This window comes from Selaginella moellendorffii, unplaced genomic scaffold (assembly GCF_000143415.4).
Source record: "Selaginella moellendorffii unplaced genomic scaffold, v1.0 SELMOscaffold_13, whole genome shotgun sequence".
NCBI classification, from domain to species: domain Eukaryota; kingdom Viridiplantae; phylum Streptophyta; class Lycopodiopsida; order Selaginellales; family Selaginellaceae; genus Selaginella; species Selaginella moellendorffii.
This window is the reverse complement of record NW_003314274.1, coordinates 1,325,775-1,341,406: the sequence shown is the minus strand read 5'-3', so window position 1 is coordinate 1,341,406 and position 15,632 is coordinate 1,325,775. Positions and strand designations below refer to the sequence as shown.

At 48.5% G+C, this 15,632-nt stretch overlaps 7 protein-coding genes across 14 annotated transcripts; 3 read left to right on the top strand and 4 right to left on the bottom strand.

Annotated features, from left to right (window-relative positions):
- The first annotated feature begins 200 nt into the window (after positions 1-200).
- On the top strand, positions 201-1,172 carry LOC9646042 (protein KIAA0556). The gene is made up of 5 exons (XM_024674605.1): positions 201-312; positions 370-477; positions 537-658; positions 719-820; positions 879-1,172. Exons 3-5 carry the CDS (start codon positions 560-562, stop codon positions 1,119-1,121), a joined length of 444 nt encoding a protein of 147 aa, XP_024530373.1. The 5' UTR covers positions 201-312; positions 370-477; positions 537-559; the 3' UTR covers positions 1,122-1,172.
- Positions 1,169-6,504, top strand: LOC9645373 (DNA mismatch repair protein MSH6). 4 transcript variants are annotated; one of them, XM_024674595.1, is made up of 26 exons: positions 1,169-1,371; positions 1,485-1,544; positions 1,607-1,725; positions 1,777-2,063; positions 2,109-2,203; positions 2,251-2,335; positions 2,386-2,488; positions 2,540-2,593; positions 2,647-2,721; positions 2,780-2,848; positions 2,896-2,979; positions 3,025-3,207; positions 3,259-3,758; positions 3,805-3,934; positions 3,980-4,071; positions 4,124-4,302; positions 4,358-4,539; positions 4,585-4,689; positions 4,739-4,901; positions 4,962-5,248; positions 5,303-5,440; positions 5,492-5,571; positions 5,645-5,744; positions 5,792-5,921; positions 5,973-6,147; positions 6,205-6,504. In XM_024674595.1, the coding sequence occupies exons 1-25, from the start codon at positions 1,206-1,208 to the stop codon at positions 6,137-6,139; spliced, it is 3,633 nt and encodes a 1,210-aa protein (XP_024530363.1). In that variant the 5' UTR covers positions 1,169-1,205; the 3' UTR covers positions 6,140-6,147; positions 6,205-6,504. The 4 variants fall into 4 exon arrangements, with proteins under 4 accessions (XP_024530363.1, XP_024530362.1, XP_024530361.1 ...); XM_024674594.1 differs by having other exon boundaries at positions 1,598-1,725; positions 1,780-2,063; XM_024674593.1 differs by having other exon boundaries at positions 1,598-1,725; positions 4,588-4,689.
- Positions 6,505-6,708: 204 nt separating this feature from the next.
- Positions 6,709-8,764, bottom strand: LOC9646041 (cytokinin hydroxylase). The gene is made up of 5 exons (XM_002969699.2): positions 8,413-8,764; positions 8,141-8,364; positions 7,833-8,083; positions 7,398-7,779; positions 6,709-7,333 (listed from the first exon to the last, which is right to left on the bottom strand). Exons 1-5 carry the CDS (start codon positions 8,711-8,713, stop codon positions 6,902-6,904), a joined length of 1,590 nt encoding a protein of 529 aa, XP_002969745.1. The 5' UTR covers positions 8,714-8,764; the 3' UTR covers positions 6,709-6,901.
- A 207-nt stretch (positions 8,765-8,971) lies between these two features.
- On the bottom strand, positions 8,972-11,697 carry LOC112346222. The gene is made up of 4 exons (XM_024674601.1): positions 11,488-11,697; positions 10,932-11,429; positions 10,818-10,855; positions 8,972-10,756 (listed from the first exon to the last, which is right to left on the bottom strand). The coding sequence occupies exon 4, from the start codon at positions 10,652-10,654 to the stop codon at positions 10,025-10,027; it is 630 nt and encodes a 209-aa protein (XP_024530369.1). The 5' UTR covers positions 10,655-10,756; positions 10,818-10,855; positions 10,932-11,429; positions 11,488-11,697; the 3' UTR covers positions 8,972-10,024.
- Positions 11,698-11,792: 95 nt separating this feature from the next.
- LOC112346223 (protein UXT homolog) lies at positions 11,793-12,645 on the bottom strand. Of its 2 annotated transcripts, none has more exons than XM_024674602.1 (6): positions 12,511-12,645; positions 12,421-12,450; positions 12,260-12,361; positions 12,094-12,201; positions 11,956-12,038; positions 11,793-11,891 (listed from the first exon to the last, which is right to left on the bottom strand). In XM_024674602.1, the coding sequence occupies exons 1-6, from the start codon at positions 12,618-12,620 to the stop codon at positions 11,812-11,814; spliced, it is 513 nt and encodes a 170-aa protein (XP_024530370.1). In that variant the 5' UTR covers positions 12,621-12,645; the 3' UTR covers positions 11,793-11,811. The 2 variants fall into 2 exon arrangements, with proteins under 2 accessions (XP_024530370.1, XP_024530371.1); XM_024674603.1 differs by having other exon boundaries at positions 11,956-12,010.
- A 1-nt stretch (position 12,646) lies between these two features.
- Positions 12,647-13,399, bottom strand: LOC112346224. Its single transcript, XM_024674604.1, has 5 exons — positions 13,266-13,399; positions 13,047-13,216; positions 12,938-13,000; positions 12,853-12,872; positions 12,647-12,799 (listed from the first exon to the last, which is right to left on the bottom strand). The coding sequence occupies exons 1-5, from the start codon at positions 13,390-13,392 to the stop codon at positions 12,700-12,702; spliced, it is 480 nt and encodes a 159-aa protein (XP_024530372.1). The 5' UTR covers positions 13,393-13,399; the 3' UTR covers positions 12,647-12,699.
- LOC9646039 (RNA-binding protein 41) lies at positions 13,346-15,605 on the top strand. 4 transcript variants are annotated; one of them, XM_002969952.2, is made up of 9 exons: positions 13,346-13,523; positions 13,599-13,725; positions 13,789-13,987; positions 14,045-14,106; positions 14,166-14,423; positions 14,472-14,622; positions 14,672-14,787; positions 14,838-14,986; positions 15,050-15,605. In XM_002969952.2, the coding sequence occupies exons 1-7, from the start codon at positions 13,429-13,431 to the stop codon at positions 14,764-14,766; spliced, it is 987 nt and encodes a 328-aa protein (XP_002969998.2). In that variant the 5' UTR covers positions 13,346-13,428; the 3' UTR covers positions 14,767-14,787; positions 14,838-14,986; positions 15,050-15,605. The 4 variants fall into 4 exon arrangements, with proteins under 4 accessions (XP_002969998.2, XP_024530367.1, XP_024530366.1 ...); XM_024674600.1 differs by having other exon boundaries at positions 13,392-13,523; positions 14,028-14,106; positions 14,166-14,409; XM_024674599.1 differs by lacking the exons at positions 14,838-14,986; positions 15,050-15,605 and having other exon boundaries at positions 14,166-14,409; positions 14,672-14,742.
- The last annotated feature ends 27 nt before the right edge of the window (positions 15,606-15,632 follow it).

Sequence of the window (15,632 nt, the reverse complement as noted above, 5' to 3'; positions counted from 1 at the left end):
CGAAGTTTCACCGGCAGGAGGCTTCCTGTTAAGAAAAGGTATGTGTTTTAACTTGATATTTCAGTCTCAACTCGGTTTTCAGCTCCCGGGACGGACAAGTTCGACTTTGGGCAGGTTTTGACGCTGTACAAGAGATCCAAAAGAAATCTCCAGCAACTTGAAAAGGTAACCAATCTGGTAGCTGAAGTGAATGTTTTCATTGTAATGGTGGTTTCTTAAAACAGCACAACGTTAGAGAGAATGTCAAGCAAAGGCGGATTTACGCTAAGCTTGTTCTACAGGAGTATCTCACGCCCTTGTTTCCCTCTGGGCGTAAGTAACTACTTCATTGCAAAATACGTGAACTTTTTTGTCTTTTTTGTCTTTCAGATGTGATCAAGTTTGTGCTTCTCTCAACTTGGGGAGACCACCAGTATCTGGGACTCAATGGAATCGAGCTATTTGACGAGCTGGGCCAAAGTGTCCCCGTCTTAAAACGTATCCTTCGAGTTTTTTCCTTCCTTTTCTGATTTTGGAGGCCTTGACATATGCGCCAGACAATGTTCACGTCTTGCCTGACATGACCACTCATTTCAGCAATCCAGAGAAGCTTTTCAATGGAGTGAACAACACCTGGGACACTCAAAACATGTGGTTGAGCGTACGAGATTATACCGAAGTAAGTTTCAAGCATTTTTCTCTTTCGAGTCTAAGTAGTGCTGTTTCTTTTCTCTCACAGGGTAACCAGATCTATTTGTATTTCAACGAGCCTGTGATGTTATCCCTCGTGAAGATCTGGAACTACAGCCGGAATCCCACGTTTGGTGTCCGTGAGATCGAGGTAAACTCCTGGAGCTTTTCTCGCTTTGTTTCAATCACTTACAGCGATACAATGGCAGATTTTGGTGGACGACTTGCTCGTCTACAAAGGCTACGTGAGGAAAGCAATCGCGGCAAACTCGAGACATCTGATCGACAGCGAAATTTGTCCACATTCGATTCTCTTTAGCAGCGACGAGCAAACTCTCCGCGACAACGAAGACAATGTCTTCTACTGTGGGGGAGTTCCAAACACGGATATAATCCTCATCAACGACAACTACGTTGTGAGCGATGGCTCCAATGCGCTTGTAACCAAATAGAATAGAAATAAACGCTACTACTTAACTAGTGGCGGGAAGCCATAAACCCTAGCTAGAGCGCATTTCTTCCTCGATTTCCATTCCATGGCGCCGCATCGAAGGAGCAGCGGCGGCGGTAGCGGTGGAGGAGGCGGCGCCGCGGCCAAGCAGCAGCGCAGCATTGCGTCTTTCTTTTCTCCCGGTGCTCCATCGCCGGCGGCAAAGAAGGTTTTGGTGATCAATGATGCGACTACCGCTGCTAGTAATCCAGGTACTTTGATAGTTTGGGAGGAATGGAGGGATCTTGGATCGTAGATTAGATTTCCAGTTCTTCTCGATCTTCCCAATGCTAACATTTTTAGTTTTGTGTGTATGCTGGAAAAGCTTTGTCACCGAAAACTCATGATCGACAAGAAGAAGATACTGGAAAAAACGATAGAACTGGTGAGATAAGATGCTTTCTATGACTTCTCTACTAACATTTTCTTCATTTCAAGCGGTAACAGCACCAAATGAGGAAGGAGATGATGAGAAAAGCAAAGAGTCTCCGCTAAAGAGGCCGGCGGACGACAATGTATGTGGAAGTCCTCCAGCGGAGTCTAGTAAATCACTCAAAAGACTGAAGGTATTTTGGTGCTGGAAATGATCGCTCAAATACAATCGCGTGTCTGGACAGCAGAAGGTCGTTTTGGAAGATGGTGACGACGAGGAGTTCCTTGAGAAGATGGATTTGGAGAACAGTCATTGTGGAAAAACTCGAAGAAGTTCTTCTGTTTCTTCAGCAAGTGCAGCAGTCAAAACGTCGGATGGTTTGGGAGCTCCGAGGAAAAGGCTGAGAAAGAAGTACGTGGTGGCTTCTTCAGACGATGATAGTGGCTGTGAAGTCAAAGGTGCCGATGTCAAAGAAAAACGAACGATGGAGGACGAAGCGACGATCGGAGAAATTCCGAAAGAAGATACCAGGTACTAGCCTTTTCCTGACTCAGATTTTGAGCATCTTTTCTGCAGACAGCGAGCTGAAGAACTCGAAAAAATTACACGGTTCAAAGAGGAAACTGTTCGGCAGATAGAACCTGCCACAACGAGAGCGGATGAGTGTTGTGGTAAGCTTGTCCTAGTGTTTTCTAGATTGATATACATTGGCGTGCAGAGGCCGATCGCTCACTACTGCTGAGTGGTGAAGCACTTGAACGTTTTGGCGGTCGAATCTCAAGAAAATTCAGCTTTCTTGGCAAGTAAGATTGGGTTACTGCGTCCTGGCTGATCAAAATGTGAATTGTAAAAGGAACCGCAAGGATTCTTCAGGAAGGCGCCATGACTGGCCAAATTTTGATTCTCGAACACTTTTTTTGCCGGCCGAGTTTGTGAAAGGGCTCACAGGAGGCCAGGTACTGCCTTGATCTTTTGTGATGGTCATTATTTTTTGTTTTACGAAATAGAGGCAATGGTGGGAATTCAAGGCCAAACACATGGATAAAGTTCTTCTTTTTAAGGTGATGATGCGATGCTTATGCCTGCTAGTGTTTAGCTGTGCTGCATGCTGCAGATGGGGAAGTTCTACGAAATGTTTGAGATGGATGCACATGTTGGAGCTCAAGACCTTGATCTGCAGTACATGAAGGTTCACTACGCTCTCTCCAGTTTTTATTTATAAAGTGTTAACCTTTCTTCTTGTTCAGGGTGAGCAGCCGCATTGTGGCTTCCCGGAAAAGAATTATTTTGAGAATGTAGAGAAGCTAGTTCGAAAGGTAGAAACTTCGCACCCCAGTGGAAATGCTTATGATTTTGATTTTAGGGGCATCGAGTGTTGGTGGTGGAGCAAACGGAGACACCAGAACAGCTTGAAGAACGCAAGAGAAAAACGGGCAGCAAAGACAAGGTATAACGATCTGTGTTCTTGATACATACAAGCAAAAGTTTACAGGTTGTAAGACGTGAAATATGTGCGATCATAACTAAGGGAACCATGGTGGACTCTGGTATGATTAGTGACAATGCGGAGCCCTCCTTCCTTGCTGCAGTAACAGAGAAGGCGGACAATTATGGAAGTTCTTTGGTCGGACTTTGTGTGGTAGATGCCTCCAGGGCTTTATTTATGCTCGGTCAGGTCCGTGATTGTCTACTGTGTGGCTTATAACTGATTGATGCATAACGCCAGGTCGAGGATGACTCCGCAAGGACGAAACTTAGATCTATATTGACAGAACTGAGGCCTGTCGAACTAGTCTTGCCGCTTGGCTTGCTGACGGACGCTACTCAAAAGGCCTTACGCGAACAAACAAGAAAACCATTGATCAGTCAACTTGTACCTTCAAAAGAGTTCTGGGACGCTGAACAGACAACCAAAGAGATTCGCACCAGTTATGGAGCTTCAGACGCGATGCCCACCGTTCTTCAAAAAATTCTCGAGCTTGGTGTTTCGTCAGAACCAGTTTTATCTGCTTTTGGGGGCTGCATTTGTTACTTGAGGCAATCGCTTCTTGATGGTCAGCTCCTCCAGCTTGGGAGGTTCGAGTTGCTTCCAGGATCGGACCTGTCATTCGAACATTCAGCCGCTATTCCTGAAGCTGATCCCGCAGAAGCTCACATGGTACTTGACAGTGCTGCTTTGGATAACTTGGAAATATTGGAAAACTCTTCCAATTGTGGAGTGGCAGGGTGAGTATGGTTTCGATGCGGTAACTCATTAAGCTGGTCATTACAGGACTCTTTTGTGTTTACTCGACCACTGCATAACACCATTCGGAAGACGTCTATTGAAGCAGTGGATTGTCAGGCCTCTTTGCAATATTGAATCCATTGTGCAACGGCAAAATGCCGTCGTAGATATGCAGGTTAGTCTGTTGGTACTCACTCCGAGTTGATCGAGCTTGTTGCAGGGTGTGGCGGAAAATGCAGTTTCAGAATTTCGACGGGAGCTCTTTGGTATTCCGGACCTTGAAAGACTTCTAGCTCGACTCAGTGCAAACAGGTTTGAAGACTCTTATTCGATGCACTTCTGATTTACTGCAATGCGTTTTTAGTGGGGAAAATGGGAGGCATTCACAGAAGGTTGTGCTGTATGAAGATGCTGCAAAGAAGCAGATCAAGGAACTCGTTGCGGCACTTCGGGGCTTTCAGAAACTTGTCAAAGCTGTATCTTGTTTCGGCAATTGTCTGCCGCAGCTCAAATCAGCTCGCCTGCGGTCTTTATTGACCTTTGGTAAGCCTTTTTCCTATATAGCCAAACGTTACTGAAAATTGTATACTCTTCTTAGGGAAAGGATTTCCTGATTTGAAGCCTCTTCTGCAGTATTTTGAGGATTCCTTTGACTGGTCGGAGTCAGAAGCAAATGGTCGAGTAACCGGTGGTGATCATAGCAACTTATCGGCATCTGATCCCAGAGAAAAACTCGAGAGCTACCTGAAGAGCCAGCAAAAGTTTTTCAAAAATCCAGAGGTAGCTTGTTTCTCCATTGTACTCATATTGACTGTTGCTCTGTAGCAGATTTCTTACGTGACTGTTGGGAAGGATACTTACCTGCTTGAGATACCCGAAGAGCTGCATACTAAAGTGCCTTCAGATTACGAACTTCGCTCGTCTAGAAAGGTAAACAGCGGCGTTTTCATTGAAAGTGACTAGCAGAGCTAACGTGCAGGGTTTCTGTCGATACTGGACACCAAGAGTGAAAGAGCTGTTGCAAGAGCTTAGCCTTTGTGAAAACGAGAAGGAAGCTGCTCTGAGAGGCATACTCCAGACTCTTACTAAGCGCTTTTGTGACGATCACGATCACTGGCTCTCTGCTATTCGAGCTGTTTCTGGTATGCAAGTTCTGGTATGCAAGCAACAGTCGCTTGATAAACAAAGCTTTCTCTTTCCAGAATTGGATGCTCTTATGAGCATATCGTCTGCCCGGTTGCACATGGATGGAATGACGTGCTTGCCAACGTTTGTCCCAGCAAGTCAACTTGCAAAGCCGGTTTTTAGAGCCAAAGCCTTACGACATCCTATAGTGGCTGTTAGTACTGCTGCAAGCACTCCTTTTGTTCCGAACGATGTTGTTCTCGGTGGCGGAAGCAATCCAGAGGTTATGCTTTTGACAGGGCCCAATATGGGTGGCAAGTCGACTTTGCTTCGTCAAGTATGTCTGGGAATGATACTCGCACAGGTAAAGTCATCTATGATACTTTGGACAAAACTAAAAGGTTTTTGACGCTTCCAGATTGGTTCAGAGGTTCCAGCTGAGTCGCTCGAGCTTTCCCTTACGGATAGATTATTCGTTCGTATGGGAGCCAAGGATCAAATCATGACAGGTCAAAGCACATTCTTGATTGAACTACTGGAAACCGCTGTTATGCTGGTAACTCCTCGACTGTGTTTGAGCGTCCATCTCTAACACCGTCTGTTCCAGCGCTGTGCAACTCAAAACTCGTTTGTGGCTCTGGACGAGCTTGGACGTGGAACAGCAACCTCAGACGGCCAAGCTATAGCGTATGTTTTATTTCATTTGTGTTTCTTAAAAGCCTATCTCCGTTGCTTCTTCTTCCTTTTCTTTTGTTTCCAGGCACGCCGTGCTCCATTATCTAGCACACAACGTCCAATGTCGGGGAATGTTTTCTTCTCACTACCACAAACTTGCAAGCGATTTTGCGAATGACCCTTCCGTAAGCTTTCCGCGTCTGTTGCTGGCCTCATTGTTGGCTGTGGACAGGTGTCTTTGTGCCATATGGCATGCAAGGTTGGAGGTGGAAATAACGAGCTGGAAGCAGTAACATTCCTCTACAAACTCACTTCTGGCTCTTGCCCGAAGAGTTATGGCGTCAACGTCGCACGAATAGCAGGCAAGCGAAAGTTCCCGTCTCATGCACATGTTAGTCGCTCTTTCCATGCAGGAATGCCAGAGAGCGTGTTGCGCAGAGCCGTACTACAGTCTGCCAAACTCGAGAAAGAAGTGGAATCTCACTGTCACGAAGCGGACATCATCAAAACCATCCTCGATGCCTCTGTTGACAGTGCGGAACAACTTCGCACGGCTTGGGAGAAGGCAAAACTTATATAAGCATGAAGGTATAGAAGTTTCTTGCATGCTTATGTTATATCCATCTAACCTTTGCGCGTTTCAAGCCGGGTTTGCAACGGGATTTGGACGCCCAAGCTTTGAGGAATTGCGCTATGGCCAGGGGAGCATCGAGAACAGGTTTTTACAAGGATTTTAAGGGGGAGCTATTTTCTTACGGCAATATCACAAGTTTTCCATTGGAGGAATCCTAGCAAAAGATGTGGTGGCTATGTTGATTTTTGGCAGCGATGAGGGAGAAAGAATAGTGGTGCCAAGTTCGGTTGCAATGCATTTGTTCACGCGATTGACCGGTTGATGGAGACAAATGGTCTGTAACAAGGATCGAATGTCCACTGCTTGACAAAGCTGATGTAGGTTTCATATGCTTTCTTGGAAAAAGGTTGATTGATCACTTGACAGGTTGATGGGCCCCTGCAATTATATGGGGAAAAGCTATGCATGATTGCTTTAAATTTAGAAATAAAACACAACCAGTGTAGCATAAATAGTAAGTAAAAGATCATAGATAGTTCACATCTTTTCATATCTGTAAAAATCCAATACTCGTATTACGCTACCTGGTTGAATTCTTAAATTAAAAATGCTCTGATTTGGTGTTCTAATTCTTTGATGCTCTTGATTTTATGTGACTGCGTGTTTTATGAACTATGACATGCACCACCACCCATACAGACAATCTGTCAAAAACAATCATAAATCATTGAAGTGTTGCTAGTTGGATCTTTGGATCGGACCAGCAAATCAGTTCTGAGGAAGTTGCCGCAGTAGTAATTGCATGCCATGCTGGGGATAGAGCGTCACTCCAGCTCGAGGAGAATGGCGATAGCTAGGTGAAATCTCCCACTCAAAGTTGTCAAGCAGCGTAGACAACACCACCTTGGCTTCCGCAAGAGCAAAGTTTCGCCCAATGCAAATCCTCGGCCCCCAGCCAAATGGCAAATAGCTCCCAGCTGCCACTGCCTCACTCTTCGAGAACCTGTCCGGATTAAACTCGAGCACATCGTCTCCCCAGAGTTCTGGATCGTGATGGACGCGCAAGATGGGGACTTCCGCACAAACTCCTTTGGGGATGACAAGCTTTCCCTTGGTGAACACCACATCCTTGACAGCTTTACGTCGGATAGCCACAGCGGCCGGATACAAGCGTAGAGTTTCCGAGAGAATGTTGCCAATCTGTTTGAAAACCATCACCGTTAGGAGTGAAAAAGCTGGAAGATAAAGGAAACCTTCTTCTTACGAGTTTGAGCTTTGGAAGCATTTCGGAAGTGAGGACCTCGCATCCGTCAAGAACCTGCAGCACTTCACTGCGGGCTCTCGCCTGCCACTCCGGGTTTAGAGCCAGGAGCATCATCGACCAAGTAACGAGATCAGCAGATGACTCGTGTCCAGCGAAGAACAACGTTTTGCAGTCGTCGATCAGGACGTCCTTGCTCATCGGAGGTACTTTCTTTGTCGAGGATGGCGAGGACGAGAACGTAGCAGCCAGTAGCAAGCCCAAGATGTCGTCACCAAAGTGATCTTTGCCGGTGGCAAGCCGAGCATCAATCAGTTCATAGAGGTAGCTTCGAATTTTTCGCGTGATTTCCCACAGCTTCCTGTTCTGTTTAGTAGGAAGATATCTGTAGAGACGAAAATGGTCAATGCATAGCGTGTGACAGCGTGTGTTTGTTACCTGTAGCCGGGTATCAAGCAAAACGCCGGTTGATTCAAAACGCACACCTCGAGCTCTCTTTCCAAGCGAACGTATTCTTCTCTGTGGGTAAACTCGTGCCCAAAAGACGTCCTAGCAATGATGTCCGCTGTGACCGACGTGAGCACGGAATGGACGTCGACCTCCACAACGTTCGAGCTGCTGCTGCGAATCAATCCCTTCCACTCTTGCACCAGGCCACTCGCACAAAAGTTTATCGTTGGAAGGAACCCCTGCGCAGTATAGCAGTCAGTAAAAGTTGAAGAAACCATCGTCGAAGCATAAACCACCTTGATTCTCTCGACGTAGAAAGCAGGATTGAGAAGCCGCCTTTGATGGTCCCAAGCCTTTCCAGTGGCCATGACAAGTCCTCTGCCAAACAGAGGCATCATAAACCTGTTTTGAATTCCACTTTTCTCGAAATCGGTCGAATTTAAAATCTCGTGAATCAGCTCTGGCTCTGAGATGCTCACGAAAGGTTCCCATCCCACAGACCAGGCTAGAAATCTCTTCCCTGCAACACGGAATGAAAACCAAGAAAGAAGTGATAAGATTGCCGTACCGTAAGTCTGTGCATGTTTGTGGTGGAAAGGTAGCAGCCGAGCAGAAATATCGTTACTGGTGCTCTTCATATCAGCCGACGTCGCAGAGGCCACCAATCTCTTCATCTCGACTGCATTTCCCGCGAGCCATGAAGGCTTGGGGCCGAGAATTCCCTGCTTTGCCAATCTCCTCCTCACAAAAACATGAAGGCGGCACAAACTGAACACAAATCCCACCACCCTCGCAATCACCAGGTTGAGAGCTATCGACTTTGCAAGGGCCAAAGCGGCTATGATCGCGGACCACCACTCCATAGCCATCGCTCAAGACTCAAGACGATACTGATATCACACGCAAAGAGGGAAAAAATCAAATCAAAGAAAGAAACAGTATCCCAACTATTAGAAAAGAGGTGAGCATTTAAGAGACGCAAAGACTATGCAGTGGATTCGTTGGTGCACCGAAAACAAGAAAATAGTCCGTACGATTCCCTGCTAGATAAAATAAAACCCAAACGATTCTTGTGTGCACTACACACATCCTCAAGCAGTGGAAATCACCGCTGCAAAAACAGCACACACATAAGTTCGCCAGCTTTTTTACCAGCGTGTTGCGATACACTCCACGTAAAGCCGGCCTCGCTAAAAAGAAGCTCGCAGCGCAGAGAGCACTAGTTGTCACTTCCAGCGATGGAGGTACCAACACCAGCACCAGCACCAGCAGCGTCTTCCATGGCCGGAGAAGACGAGGAGCACGAACAACACCGCGAGGACGTCGTCACAGCGGTCGCTAATGTGGCCATGACGCCCCTAAGCGTCATTGCTTCCACTTGCTTACAGGTAACTCTCAGCTCCAGTGCCACCGGCGACAAGCCTCTAGCATTCAGTCTTCTCACTGCCTCTGTCATTGCCACCGCCGGAATGCTCATGGCCGTCTACTTGGTCACTGCCCGGAGCTGCTCGTCCCCGGAGTCGAGAGGCAAGAACAAGCCTCCGTTTCCACCCGAGAGAAAGATGGCGGCAGCGGCGGCGAAGAAGAGCAAGAAGTCGATCGTCGCACTGCTGGTGAAGCTCGAGTGCCCAGTGGATGACAAGGAGCGTCACCGAGTTGCCAGGATGATGCTACGCTGCCTCTGGTTTAGCCTCTCGTACATGACCACCGGGGTGCTGTGTCGAGCTTTGAAGAACCATTTGGAGCTCAGCGATGGAGCAACCACCGGCGTAGCGGTAGGCGTCTGGATCGTCTTTCTCTGGTCGTGCTTTGGAGCACCGCTGCCGAGGTTCAACCGATGGCTCAAGCTGGTGGGGAGTGTTTTCACGGTGGCCTTTCCGGTTCTTCTCATGGCCGCTTATGCAGGCCTTCTCTTGAGCCGAGCTCTGTAAAGACTTCAAACCAAGGTTAGCATCTCAATAAAGTAAAAGTGTTACCCGAGCCGAGAGAAAGAGTGAAAAAAAAAGAGAGAAGCTTTGTTGATTGAACAGACCATTGCGTCGACGACGATGATTTGATGGAGAAGGAAACGGAGTAATCAGACGAGAGCTGCCAGACCGGTATCAAGGCACATACACTGATTTGGCGTCCTATGACGTATCTTACAGCTGCTGCCAAAGAGCACCACCATGCGCACCTGTTCACGGGCTCCTGAACGAAGTCGACCGAGCTTCTTTCGACTGGCTGTGTTCTTCGACCGTGAAATCTTTCTCGGGCGAGACTCGGGCGGGAGAGCCCGGCTTCCGGAACCTGCATTCGCCCAGCAGCGAATCCTTCCTTCTGATAAATGGGAACGCCCGCTTGGAGATGGATTTCCCGAGAGTCGTCTTGTCACCGAAGAAAGTTGACAGCTGAGACTTGGAGGAGCCGCTTGACGACGGAAACTTGCTCAGTTGCGGCTCCTTTCCGGCCCCTGAACCGTCGTCGGTTATCACGCCAACTCTGGAGAGCTTGTTCTTTGCGGACGTCGAGGCGTGGGAGAAGCTCTTGAGTATGCCTTTGGACGACGATGACTGCGTGAGACTCTTGCTGGAGGCGCTCTTGAGGGCCCTTTCCGACGAAACACAATGCGGGCATGGGGGATCTTGCTTTTGGCCCTGTGGAACCGAGTGCTCGAGGCACTCCGCATGGAACACGTGGCCGCAGGAGAGAACTCCAACCACGGGCAGTGAGCTCAGCGGCGACGCCTGAGACAACCAGCGTGCGCACAGGCCGCAAGTCAGTAGCTCAACCGGGGGCCGGAGCAAACCGGCAACTTTGAGCTGCTCCATGCTAATGTTCGTGGAGTCCTGGGGAGAGAAAAAATCCGACGGGCTGCTGGCACTCGTCCATCTCAGTCTCTCTCGATGAGAAGATGCGGGTTCCGAAAAGGACTATAGAAACAACAATTAAGATCATGGCATACCAACATAAAGAAGAGAACTATATGCATACCTCCTTGGAATGCAAAAGACCAGAAGGGCTAACCGAATCTATGACAAACAAAGAACGGATTAGAACGAGAAACCAGAAAAAAAAAGTAAATCATGGGACCCCATTTCCAAGTACCTGGTAGAGCAAAGATGTAGTCTGCCGCTCCTCCAATGAAATTCCATTGAGAAGTTCGAAAGCTATCCGAGGGGCTCACACCCTGCGAGAACAAGCTGCCAGAAAAGGTCCGCTGGTGGCTCACAGGCGAGCTTGCTATCCGGCTTCCACTTCTACTCCCAGAAGAGAAAGAGAGCCTGCGTAGCTGCGGACCACCATGGACCGAGACCTCGAAATCGTCCACCGGGGACTTGCCCCAGCTACCCGAGACCTGGGAGGGATTTCTCTGCCTGTAATGCCGCTGCTGCTCCACCACATCGTCCTCGGGAGACTTGCGTGGCCGCCGGGCGGCCACGCAGCAAGCAGCCCCCGTCTTGGAAGGATTGAGACCGCCGCGATCAAGAACACATTCGCTGAGAATGTGGGGCTTCCCCCCGAATTTCCCGAAATCTAGCGCCGGGGCGAGCGCAAGATCGCGAAATCAGGACGAATTCCAGGCCCGGAAGAAGAGCGCGCGATCTGGGAGATTTTTTGCAAGCATTTGTGAGCGGGGACTAGAATTTCCAAGCGCGCTTACCATTCCAGCTGCCGATCGCGCGGCGCGCCCTCACGAGGAACGGGCCATCGTGTCACCTTGGCATCCCCAACCCTATTTCTCCTTACAAGCACCAAGAAACCCTAGCCATGACGAGCAACAATCGCAATCGCAAGCACCATCGCTTTTCTTTCCTTTACCTTCCTCTTTTTTCCCCCTTTTCTTAACTTTAACTAATGGTCATTCGTTTTGTCACGCTGTCGTAAAAATGAGTTAATGTCTGCCACAGAAGGGCACGTGTCAAAACCTCCACGCGGCGATTGCCCCAAATAGAATCTTCCAAGGTATAACTTCCAACTAGTAAGTTTAAGTTTCGATTAGAATGGAACTTTCACCCAGTATCACTCTGGCCCCAAATTCAAGAGCTCGCGAATGCCTTCGCAGACCTGGAACAAGATCGATCAATCATGTCACTGGAGGAGAAATCGAAGAAATCGCGGAAACAAATACCAGCTTGATTTGAGACTTGATTCTCGCGACACGTTTCGTCTCCTCGTTGATTTGCCTGGGCATTAGAATCGCGCTCATGAGTCCTATTGAAAACTGTCCTCTAGAGAAACATAAAAAAAATATTGGTGGTACGCTCACCTGTCAAGGATCGTTGTCTTTGTGGTGATGAAGTCCAAGGCTTCTTTCCAAGAGAGCTCCGCGTGGAAGCCAAGGCCGATGTCGACAAAGATACGCGACGTGTCTGGCCTGAAAGAGAAACTCAAGGATTTAGAGCCTGCTGCCAGGCAAGTACCTGAAAGCTTACACATCTGCCTGGCAGTAAATCTCGGATCCCAAGTTCACCATGGTTCTTAGCCTCGCAAGCTTGTTCTCTTCTAGCATCTTGATGTTAGTGGCAAGATCCGAGCTAGAAAGAAAAGAAGAGTTAGCGATCTTATAGCGAAATAGTAAAGGATAGATACTTACTAAGTCTTAAGCTGCTCCATGAGCTTGTCCCTGCTCAGGAGAAGAGAATCAATGGAAACACCAAAATGAAAGAGAAGAAGAAAGTTTTACCTCTCGGCAATAGCTCGGACAAGGTCCGGCTTGAGGCGTTTGTCCACGAAGGCCTCGTACTCCAAGACCTTATCCGCCTTGTTCCCGCGTCTTCCAGCTCCACTAGCCATCGCGAAGAACCCTAAAACAAAACTGGTAACAGAATACCCAAAATGTTATAGAAGTCGCCAATGCCAATTCCTGGTAACGCTAGCAGCGTTCACAAGCTTCACACACGATTCGCAACGAGCTCTCCTGGAGCTGGCGAATGCTCGCATTCAGCTCGAGCGATTCTTGAATGAATTGGTCCCTGGATCGAAACAATCAGTGTCAAATACTTTGGCGAGAACGAGCAATGTGTACCTGTCTTGCTCCTCCTTGCGCTGGAAAGGATCGATCGATCGCGATGGTGATTAGATCAAGAGAGTTTCATGAGAGGTTTTCCTACCTTGAGTTCTTCCAGCAGTGATCGCGTATCGGCAATCTCCAGCTGCTTGCTCTCCAGCCTTGCCTGCCAAAGAAAGGAGATATTTCGATCGATCGGCAATATTTTCCACCTGTCGCGACTGGATCGTGGCTTCCACGCTGCTAAGCTCCACCTCGAGGCACTTGAGCTCCTCCTCCGCGGATTTCTTGCGCGCTTTCTTCGTTTCCAGCTCCGATCTTGCGAGCTCCAGCTGCGACATGAGCTCCGCGCTCTTCTTCTTGAGCTGTTCTACCTGGCCCTCTGCATGGACTTCGATTTCCAGCACTGGAAAGAAGAAATCCTGCCATACCTCCGAAAGACTGATCCCTGGCGCATCCCTGGACGAGGGAAAGAATGCGGCCCTGCTGCGCTGGCGTAGGAGCAGCGGCGCCGCCCGCCATTGCAAGCGCGCGATTTGGCGCTCTGACGATGCTCATCGCAACCTCAAAATATTTTTAGGGTTCTTGAGAAGAATGGAGGAAGAAGGCGAGGGTATAGGCGCGCCGGTGACGCGCGCGGAGTTTATGCTCCAGCATCTCCTCGATAGACAGCTCTCTACTTCTGCAAGGTATGTTCGATCGATCGATCCATGGATCGCGCGAGTCTATGGTTTATTTGGCTCACATTCTTGCTGGATGGATAGATTAGAGCAAGTGGAATTCAAGGGAGCTACACAATCTTTCTATCGAGGCATTCACGGGGCTGGAGGAGTCTCGACTTTGGCAGAATTTCGCTCGCAACAAGACGAGGGGGGGATCCAAAAGCCTGAGGTGAAGAATTTCTTTCTTTGTTCTTGGAGCTAGAGTTTTTTCTGGTCTTCTTTCATTTTCTAGGAAAAATGCAAACGCCAGAGGTATGGTCCAGACCCGGTGTTCTTCCAAAGTCAAGAGATGGAACGAAAGAAGCAAGCTCTTTCTCGAGAGAGCTCCATAGCTGTGAAGCAAGAAATGGGACGCCATGAGAAGGAGCTGGAAGTTTCTTTGATCGAAGGAAAGCAAAGATTGCAAGATATAGCACATCTTACTGTGGAAGGTAGCTTTCTTTTTTGTGTGGTTTTACAAGTATCCTTCAGTATTTGTTTTGATCCAGGTGTTTCTCTCCGAAAACCTTTGCCTGAGCTCAGCGTCGTTTGCTGTGGCACTACGCCGGAGGTAGTTTTCACTGTCGCCAACTTCCTTTCGTTCTCTGATTTTGAGGTTTTGATAACTAGGAACGAGCACGAATGCAATCTGGGAAAGAGATTTCGAGATCGTCATCGGAAGTGTTTTCATCTTCAGCTCCACCACTGCTGGATCTGGACACCTATCTGGATGAAGCCACTCAGGACGCTAAAAGTACCGGGAACGAGGAAACGAATCCCCCCATGGTTTCTGAAGAGAATATCGCCTCGAACCGGCTTTCTTTCAAGGAGTTGCAGAAATGGTCGGATGGAAAGTTCCGAGACCACCAGCAAGGTGTGCCTTCAAACGTAAGTTCATTTTGTGGCTAGGTAAAGGCTGAATCGCTTCTTTCTCAGGTTCTCTACGTCAAGAATCTGTGCTCGGAAGTCACAGAGGAGGATCTAGCCGCATTGTTTCTTCGATTTAAGAAACAACCAGACGATCAAATTCTTTTCCGACTAATGCAAAAAGGACGAATGAAGGGTCAAGCCTTTGTTACATTCCCAGGTTCGCATCTTGTTTATCTTGGCAGTACGTGAAATCTTGAACATTCCAGACGTAGTGGCAGCAACCCGTGCATTGCAACTTGTGCACGGATACATGCTTAAAGGAAGACCGATGATCGTAGAATATGCCCGAGGCAAAAAATAACAAGCGCGGTTAAAATCGCAGGTACATTGCTTTCTCAACCTTTGCTCATCCAGTGTGATCTTTCTTTCCAGGAGCATTACACTGCCTCAAGCCCGAGCTGGGAATACAAGGGAATTCCATCATGGAAGGCATTGTGGTCGGATCCACCAATGAACCGCCGGTTTCACACCCAATCCTTCCACCAACAGTGCCAACTCCGCTGGAAAGATGAAAAGAAGTTGTGAGTATAAACAAAGAACGAAAACCAAGAGGATTCACCTGAGATGTCCGTCTTGTTCCTCAGCCTCTGGAGCACAAATCAATGAACTGTGGCAGCGTGGACAGCGTCCCACGGATCTCCGGCAATGTATCACTGTCACTGCCATGCCGAGACCTGAGCCGACCAGCAACCTCGACAAGATCAGCACGAGCACTGTCGGCGACCTCGCGGAACTCGTGGTGTAGAAAACCGCCGAAACGATGGGAATAGCTCGCCCTCGAGCTAAGGAGAGCTCCGACGAGCGAAGAATGGGTGTTAGAACCGGCTCCACCGAAGACCAAGGACAATGGTTCGTCGTTTCTAGAGCCAGCACGTTTTGTGTACACCAGAAGATGGAGGAATCTCATGGATCACCAAACCTCTGCTCGAATCCGATCCGACACACAGCAGCTTCTCGCAAGCCGGCAGTCTCCTTTTGTGGACCCCCTGGTAGCACTCATTGGAAACCTCACCAATATGGCTCCCCTACGTCGAGAAAGGCGAGGGGATTTAGAAGAAGGTGGGGTGGTGGGAGAGATTGACGGGGCTTTTAACTCCGCTGCTGCGACAATGTGCGAGCTCAAAGTCGGTAGCATGCTGGGAGTCAAGCTTTGTGCCACGGTACAAA

Coding starts and splice junctions, on each gene's coding strand:
- LOC9646042 (XM_024674605.1), top strand. CDS start 560: ATGACCACTCATTTCAGCAATCCAGAGAAGCTTTTCAATGGAGTGAAC. Junction 659..718: donor GCGTACGAGATTATACCGAA/GTAAGTTTCAAG, acceptor TTTCTCTCACAG/GGTAACCAGATCTATTTGTA. Junction 821..878: donor TTGGTGTCCGTGAGATCGAG/GTAAACTCCTGG, acceptor ATACAATGGCAG/ATTTTGGTGGACGACTTGCT.
- LOC9645373 (XM_024674592.1), top strand. CDS start 1,206: ATGGCGCCGCATCGAAGGAGCAGCGGCGGCGGTAGCGGTGGAGGAGGC. Junction 5,572..5,644: donor TCAGACGGCCAAGCTATAGC/GTATGTTTTATT, acceptor TTTTGTTTCCAG/GCACGCCGTGCTCCATTATC. Junction 5,922..5,972: donor CAACGTCGCACGAATAGCAG/GCAAGCGAAAGT, acceptor CTTTCCATGCAG/GAATGCCAGAGAGCGTGTTG.
- LOC9646041 (XM_002969699.2), bottom strand. CDS start 8,713: ATGGCTATGGAGTGGTGGTCCGCGATCATAGCCGCTTTGGCCCTTGCA. Junction 8,365..8,412: donor CAAACATGCACAGACTTACG/GTACGGCAATCT, acceptor TCCGTGTTGCAG/GGAAGAGATTTCTAGCCTGG. Junction 7,334..7,397: donor TGCTTCCAAAGCTCAAACTC/GTAAGAAGAAGG, acceptor GTTTTCAAACAG/ATTGGCAACATTCTCTCGGA.
- LOC112346222 (XM_024674601.1), bottom strand. CDS start 10,654: ATGGAGCAGCTCAAAGTTGCCGGTTTGCTCCGGCCCCCGGTTGAGCTA.
- LOC112346223 (XM_024674602.1), bottom strand. CDS start 12,620: ATGGCTAGTGGAGCTGGAAGACGCGGGAACAAGGCGGATAAGGTCTTG. Junction 12,202..12,259: donor ATTTACTGCCAGGCAGATGT/GTAAGCTTTCAG, acceptor TTTCTCTTTCAG/GCCAGACACGTCGCGTATCT. Junction 11,892..11,955: donor TCAAGTCTCAAATCAAGCTG/GTATTTGTTTCC, acceptor ATCTTGTTCCAG/GTCTGCGAAGGCATTCGCGA.
- LOC112346224 (XM_024674604.1), bottom strand. CDS start 13,392: ATGAGCATCGTCAGAGCGCCAAATCGCGCGCTTGCAATGGCGGGCGGC. Junction 13,001..13,046: donor CCACGATCCAGTCGCGACAG/GTGGAAAATATT, acceptor TTTCTTTGGCAG/GCAAGGCTGGAGAGCAAGCA. Junction 12,873..12,937: donor CACTGCTGGAAGAACTCAAG/GTAGGAAAACCT, acceptor GATCCTTTCCAG/CGCAAGGAGGAGCAAGACAG.
- LOC9646039 (XM_024674600.1), top strand. CDS start 13,429: ATGGAGGAAGAAGGCGAGGGTATAGGCGCGCCGGTGACGCGCGCGGAG. Junction 13,524..13,598: donor CAGCTCTCTACTTCTGCAAG/GTATGTTCGATC, acceptor CTGGATGGATAG/ATTAGAGCAAGTGGAATTCA. Junction 13,988..14,027: donor AGCACATCTTACTGTGGAAG/GTAGCTTTCTTT, acceptor AGTATCCTTCAG/TATTTGTTTTGATCCAGGTG.